At 30.5% G+C, this 7,899-nt stretch overlaps 2 protein-coding genes across 2 annotated transcripts; one reads left to right on the plus strand and one right to left on the minus strand.

Moving 5' to 3' along the window:
* The first annotated feature begins 2,429 nt into the window (after positions 1–2,429).
* LOC101497205 (inactive TPR repeat-containing thioredoxin TTL3) lies at positions 2,430–5,593 on the plus strand. The gene is made up of 5 exons (XM_004502378.4): positions 2,430–3,737; positions 3,821–4,016; positions 4,328–4,500; positions 4,586–4,919; positions 5,074–5,593. The coding sequence occupies exons 1-5, from the start codon at positions 2,884–2,886 to the stop codon at positions 5,197–5,199; spliced, it is 1,683 nt and encodes a 560-aa protein (XP_004502435.1). The 5' UTR covers positions 2,430–2,883; the 3' UTR covers positions 5,200–5,593.
* A 768-nt stretch (positions 5,594–6,361) lies between these two features.
* On the minus strand, positions 6,362–7,319 carry LOC101497537 (PLAT domain-containing protein 3-like). Its single transcript, XM_004502379.4, has 2 exons — positions 7,160–7,319; positions 6,362–7,076 (listed from the first exon to the last, which is right to left on the minus strand). The coding sequence occupies exons 1-2, from the start codon at positions 7,229–7,231 to the stop codon at positions 6,585–6,587; spliced, it is 564 nt and encodes a 187-aa protein (XP_004502436.1). The 5' UTR covers positions 7,232–7,319; the 3' UTR covers positions 6,362–6,584.
* Between the last annotated feature and the right edge of the window lie 580 nt (positions 7,320–7,899).

Raw genomic sequence — 7,899 nt, forward strand, 5'->3', positions numbered from 1 at the left:
ATTGCAAATGAGAAATATATTATTGAAGTCAAAATATTTTTATGTTTATTTAAATGATAACAAGTTTTATGAAATAAATGTTAAGTTTTATAAATAACGATTTTATGGTGTTTGTACTTGATTTTTGTTAAAGGGAACAAGAATCTCAAAAGTGGTTAAACTAAAAGTCACTCACATTAGTAAAGTGTACAATATATTATGAATAAATTATAGTAACATCAAAAGATAACAATAATAGTATCACAAGCATCATGAATATATTATAAGACTATTATTAATTTGTACCTAAGATGATAAACTTTAGAGGACTAGAAAACTATCATGTAGAGTTTTTCTCATCACATTACTTAAAGATTTACAACAAATAAGTTTTAATCAAGAAGAAGATAGAAAAGGGAAGGTTCATAGTTGATTAATCATAATTAAAGACTTGTATCACAAATTACATAAGAATATGCTTGAAATTATGTGACAAAATTCAAATTGAATTTTGTGTTGAAAGTTTTGAAGATTAACTACAATAGTACAAATTAAATAGAAAGATACAAACATTCTACGAGGGTTAAACTTATAATTTCATCCTAACAAAGTTTTTTAAGATGAGAAGCTTTTAGAATGATCTTCAACAAAGCTCGTGAAAGAAATCATACAAAAAGACATCAAGAATTAAAATGTTATTTAGATTTATAAATATTTGATCGATGATAAATATTACCATGTACATTTATATTATGATTTATATTGTGAATTATAATTAATATATTAACTTTTTTTTTCAAATATCTAACCAGAAGATTTCAAAATACATGCTACTACTTTTAGATATGAAAATACGTGCAAAATCTCTCTCATTCTTTCTTTAGAAGTTGATGACGTTCATCATCTTCAAATTATGTAATGTTGATCATCATCCTCAAAAGCTCATTAATTTTATAAAGGAAGTCAAGATACACCTTTATGATATCTTACAAAAGGAATAATGCATTTACTAATGTCAATCTTCCTAGAGAATGTTGTTAAAAGTACGAGCGATTATTCTCAAAGTCATTAATTCAAGAAAATTCATTTTTTGAAAAGTAAAGAATAAATTGTCACTATTCACACATTTAAGGAAAAAAAATGTTGTTCATAGTCAAATCCTTCATTCAACAAATATTTATATACATAAAAGTGAGAACATTCACGGATGAGGATGATCAAATATGAAGACAAATACAATGAGGATGATATAAAATACAACAGGTGACAACTTATAATTCATCTCTCCAACTTTTCATCTGAAATCAAGGAGACGTTCAACTCTGGCTTCCACATTCTTGCAAATGAGGATGTTAATTTCAAAAGGTGAGAGTGATCTTACATCTCAGTTGAACCACTTTAAGATTTGTGTCCAACAATTATATGAATTTTGTACATAATTTTGAAGTTTCAAAAGTCTTTAAATACAAAGAGTTTCACGTCTTCAAACACAAGAGACTACACTTCAATTATAATTTAATTTTATAAGTGTTAATCTGTCAAACTCTTTTCACCATCATCAAAAATATTCCAACTCAAATAGATCTCTAGATCAAAATATTTGATGGTGTTTTTATATATCAATTTCATGTATTTTTTAGTTGTAAAAATATTTCAAAAATTCCTATCATATTCTTGTGAACATCTCGAAGGCTAAACCAAACAAACACTTAGCAAACTTATTAAAAGGTTCACTTTATTGTTCACACATAATTATTTATTACTATAGATTTTAGACATATATTTTACATTGATATCATTAAAAATATGAACTATGTATAAGCAAAAATATTATGATCCATATAAGTGTATATTTGATTTCAATTTTAAAAGAGTTAAAATCAATTATAAATGTGTAAAATTAATTTTGACATATTAAAATATTGTCGAGCACAAATGATTATGCCTTTAAAATTAATTTTAATTTATAACTATTATTTGTTGTTTAAGAGTCCAAACATAATTTTTACATTAAAATTTATTATTAAATTCACTTTTAATTAAACATATTCAAACATAAATTATTTTAAATTCAACTCATCTTTAGTCAAAATTAATTTATTTAGAACCCAACATAAGCTAAGTCGATTATTAACAATATTTTAATTTGTATACATGTTTTTTACTAACAAAATCTTTACCCCGTACGACGCCAAGTGCATATATATTAGTACTAAATAATACTAGTACTTTCTAACTTTTAATAATAAAAAATCTACAAAAGGATAAAATAAGTAAAACCAAGCTTTTATTTTAAGTATAAATAATTGAATTTAATTAACAAAAAGTATAATCTATGGCATGTTAACGGTTGGAAACGTACGAAGCTTAAGTTCCTTCTCTTTTTGTGTCCTTGTTGTTTTTCTAAATGAAAATTTCTAAAAATGTTGAGATCCTCATTAAGCCAACGACCGGGTTTGTTGGTTTTCCTGTAACTATCCAACAAAAACAACAAAATAATTAAAAGAAAAAAGAAAAAGAGAATTCAAAGAAGAAGAAAATCAAAAGCATACCATTGCAACGTTTGTTTTTCAATAAAACAACTAACTAATTGCCATCGCAGCTTTCTTTTTTCTTTTTCTTTTTTTTTTTGCTGGTGAAGTTTAATTAATTAATTCCTCCTATGGTCATCCCTTCAAACTCCATCTCTACAATTTTAAGATAGAGAAATATAAAGTCAAATAATAATATTGTCGTGGGAGCCTCTCCAGGAGGAGGCTTAGTACATTATCTCCTGGATTCAAAAGTCATGCCATTCAAATATATTTATCTACATTTAAATATTCTATTGTCTTTATTAGGTTAGGAAGAATTTGTTTATTTAATTTAATTTTGCAACATTACATTAAAAAGAAGAAAAAAAAAATGGGAGACATTTCGCCAGAGAGAAAATCGGGTTGTGGATTGATAACATCAGTATTTGGACGACACGGTATATGGTCACGCAAATCATCCTCTGCAGGTTCTTCTCCCATAGCAATACCAAACAACTCAAACGATCCAAAACGACGTCGAAGTGGCTCTAAAGATGTCGTTTACGTAGACGCACCTTCACACAATGTCTCAAATTCATCAAATAATAATAATCCCCAAAGGAGACACCCCAATGTAACAACAATGACACGTGACACATTACCAAAGGTTTCAATTTCAGCTACTACTCAGGGGTATGTTAATCAAGGAAGGAGGGTGCCAAAAGAAGCAATTGGTATTTCTGGTGAACTAGAAAGCATGATTAATGATCACCATAAAACCAAAGGAAATAGTACTCTTGTTAGAGCTTCTTCTAGCAATGTAATGTTGTTTGGAAATTTAGGTAACCTTAGACAAGGAGCAGATAATAATAATAATAATAATAATAGTTATTCACGTACTGCAATGGATAATAATTTCAACCATAATGTTGCAAAATCTACCATCAATTTCAACGAACAATCCAACGGTTCACTTTGCAGGGCTTTATCAACTAGAATGGATCCAGAGCAATTGAAAATAATGGGGAATGAGGATTATAAGAATGGGAGATTTGCAGAGGCATTAGCTTTGTATGATGCAGCTATTGCAATTGATCCTAAAAAGGCTTCTTATAGAAGTAACAGAAGTGCTGCTTTAACTGCTCTTGGTAGGCTTCTTGAAGCTGTTTTTGAATGCAGGGAAGCCATTCGGATTGAACCTCATTACCATAGAGCTCATCTTCGTTTAGGAAATTTGCACTTTAGGTATTATGCAGTATTCAACACTTTTTTTAATTTGCTCTTCTTACTCATAATCATACTATTCTTTTTTCTTTTTGTGATTACAGATTAGGAGAAACAGATAAGGCACTTTACCATTATAAACAAGCAGGACCAGAGGTTGATCCTGATGAGGTTGCTAAAGTAAAGATTCTTCAATCTCATTTAAATAAGTGCACTGAGGCTCGTAGGTTAGGAGATTGGAACATGCTCGTTACTGACACTAACAAAGCTATATCATCTGGTGCAGATTCTGCCCCACAGGTACTATTGTCTTATTGATTGCCCTATAGGATCTGTATGTAGCATAGATATTTATGATCAAAAGTAACATTTCTAATTACATACAATCACTTCTATTTTTATTAATTATTGTATTGTTTGTTTTGCGAGTGTATCTGGTGTCTGTGTTAACTAATACTTCATAGTCAATATCGCAATTCATTTAATTTCATCAACATAGATCTATTTTAGCCTCAAAATATTTATATATCCCTAACACACACATGCATGTTTCAAGTTTCAAATGATCACGTGTTGATTGATATTCATGATATTGATTTTGGCCTTTTAAGATATTTTCATTGCAAGCGGAAGCCTTGATAAAACTCCGAAGGCATCAAGATGCGGACAACGTAATGTCAAAGTGTCCTAATTTTGATGTTGACAAGTGTACCAAGTTTTTTGGACCAATTGGTAGTGCCAATTTGTTAGTCACACGTGCTCAAGTTGATATGGCTGCTGGCAGGTAATTATTAGTACTACTTATTTTTTGGACCAAAATATAAGTAAAAAAATATATGTATTTAGTTCATTACTTAATGGAATGTCAGATTTGATGAAGCTTTAGAGGCAGCACAAAAAGCAGTTAGGCTAGACTCTAACAACAAGGTAGCAAACAAGGTATTGAGAAAAGCTCATGCTGTGACAGCTGCAAGAGCAAGGGGAAACGAGCTTTTCAAGGCATCAAAATTCTCGGAGGCTTGCATTGTATATGGAGAAGGACTTGAGCATGATCCATATAACTCGGTTTTACTATGTAACAGAGCTGCTTGTAGATCAAAACTTGGTCAATTAGAGAAAGCAGTGGAAGATTGCACTGCTGCCCTTAATTTACGTCCATCTTACACAAAAGCAAGGTTGAGAAGGGCTGATTGTAATGCTAAGGTCATATACCAATCCTCATAAACTTCTTTCATTTCTTTATATATATGCAATTTTGAGTGAATATTTCATAGCACAGTTAATAATTTAACTGCTTGGGATATTATCTATTTATATGACTTGTGTCATGTTTATATGTTGTGAAAATGGATTATAGCTGGGAAGATGGGAAGCTTCAATAGGAGACTATGAAATGTTGTTAAAAGAGACACCAGGAGATGAGGAAATAAATCAAGCATTGTTGGAGGCCCAAGTACAGCTTAGGAAACAACGAGGTGGATAAATGACATGACAATATATAGTTACAAGTGATCAAAGATTGATGAAGTCATGAAGATACAAAAGGAGTAAACACACACCACAAAGTGATCAATTCCTTGGAAAAGAAAAGTACATTGTTCGGAGCCGAAAAATGAAATTCACTTCAGAATATTTCAGATGGAAACACAAAGCACTATTTGTTTTCAGGCTAAGATGAATTAAAGTCACAAATTATTAGTTAATGTATAATAGAAAATAGTGCTTGGTATGTGTCTCATTAACTCTTTTTGCTTTTCTTGTTTCTTTCGGGAGAAACTGTATGATTCCTATTGTTTACATGAAGGAATTCAACTGTGTATATTACATTTGTTCATGATATCACTTGACAGAGGCTATAGCCAATTCTCATTATTTTCTCTCTCTTCTTCTTATGTCTTTGGCATAAATGTGATCTTTGCACTTCTTCTCTATTTTTTTGAATTGAATCTCGAAGATTCCTTAAGAGACGGGTAACTTAAAAAATTTATTAATAGAAGTCCTTATAAATTACTCGTTAAGGAAGTCCTCCCATACAAAAGTTGAACTTTTGTACAATATATAAATCAACTATTTACCAATTTGATCAACTTTAGTGGCCCCTTGTAGAGCTACTTTGGTCAAATGAGTTAACAAAACTATATACTGCACATAACTACTAAACGAAATGCAGCCACCCCTTGTGGTCCGTGATTTGAGCGGCTCCATATCAAGGCCACTTTTATGATATTTGTGTGAAATCATTGCATAAATTACAAGCATGTTTATCACGTTGTATCACTTAAAACCTTATAAATACAAATAATAATGTAGCTAAATCTAATACATAAAACTCTCACACACACTAAAAACAAATGGTTGGAACCATCATGTCTAGACATCTCAACAACACTTAGAGCCACTCATTTTCATTTGAAATTTAGTTCCCTTCACTTTAAGTTTAAAGAGAAAAATATTGAAATTAAAATTATCAAACTTTATATTTCACAATTTATCATACGTATTTATATTTATAATAATTTCAATTAAAATTGTTAAATTTAATATCAACCGTTATTCATTTTACTCTAAAAAGTGAAATAGAACCAAATATTTTCAATTTTCATTTTTGGATTTTTGTGCGCTTACATAAAAGACAATCCCAAAAGTCCAAAACGCTTGAATCCGGTTTTTTATTCAACAACAGCACAAAATATAAGGGTTCCACATGAGGAACCAGACGGCTAATTCCACTTTGCGACCTAAACAAGGTCACGGAGGATACAATAGGCATATAATACAAAAAATAACGACACAAAAACATGAACTACTCAAGATAAATATCATTATTATGTAGCAACCGAGAACCATATTCTTATATAGGGTATAATTCTAAGCGCGGACGGCTGAGCCCAAAATAGAGAAATCAGGCCCAGATCTGGTGGCATCAACGGTCTTTAAACGGGCCTGAGTCAAATCATTTGAACAATAGTTCCTAACGGCCGAAAGCTCATAAGGCGATGTGTCGGTAGCCAGCCACTGTTCAATAGTGAACTGTTGCTGAGCGCATGGAATGTGGACCCCAGTTGAAGTAACCTCCACGTAATTACAATACCACCCGTGATGAGGACCCGACCCGTCTGAAGTCAAGTTCACCGCACAAACGGGTCCGTCCAAACAAGGACCCTTGCCACTGAATATGTCAAGGTTGCCCCGTTCGTAGTAGTTATAATCCGGACCCATTAACCCGCCCCATGCTTCAAGATCCTTTATGTATATGCCGTAACCGGATGCATCGTATAGCTTGAGTCCGATGATAGAGTCCGTTCCTCCCTTGATGATCGACCCGGTCCTAACGTACACCGTGAACACACAATCATCGTCCTATATTGAAATATTTATAATCAAATTATGTTATAAAAATATCATAAATATAACGGATAGTGGGTATTAAGAGAGAGTCTTACAGATTTTACGGTTCCGGCGAAGCAAAAGGAGAAAAGAAAGAGGATAGCGAAGAGACTCTTTGGGTTTTCCATGAGGTAAAGATGGAGTCGATGAAGCAAACTTTGTTAAGTGACGGATACAGTACAATAATTGGTCTTCATAAATAGGGGAGTGACATATGGTTGATGTAGAATTAATCGTTGAAGTTTTAGGACAAGTTTTTATTAATTTGCTTTTTATTATTATTTGATTTTAATTTATATATATATATATATATTGACACTGAAAATATAAACATAAACATAAACACAATGATTTATCTGTACATATAAATTAGATTTATTTATTTATTCATTTATTTATTATTATTAAATAAAATATGTGATTTATTAGATTTATATAATGTCTTAATTTTAAAAAATAGAATGACTAAAATTATGAAATAAAAAATAGAGGAATTAAAATTACAAATCAGTTAAAATAATAAAGTTACATTTAAACCTTTTGATTATATTATTATCATGTCCTTGTCTGCTTAATAACGATCATTTTTATGGAAAAGTAAATTTAATATACAAAAACTTTGACATTCTAAAATAAAAAATCATTTTGCAGATCTAATTTTAGTATTTTTACTTCTTGGAACTTAATGTTTTAATATTTTTAAACTAACTTTTATTACCTATTAATCATAAAATTAATTATTAATATGTTGTTACGATATTTATTAAATTATTGGACCTATTTTTGTTATTTTCCT

This window comes from Cicer arietinum, chromosome 5 (genome assembly GCF_000331145.2).
Source record: "Cicer arietinum cultivar CDC Frontier isolate Library 1 chromosome 5, Cicar.CDCFrontier_v2.0, whole genome shotgun sequence".
Lineage (NCBI taxonomy): Eukaryota > Viridiplantae > Streptophyta > Magnoliopsida > Fabales > Fabaceae > Cicer > Cicer arietinum.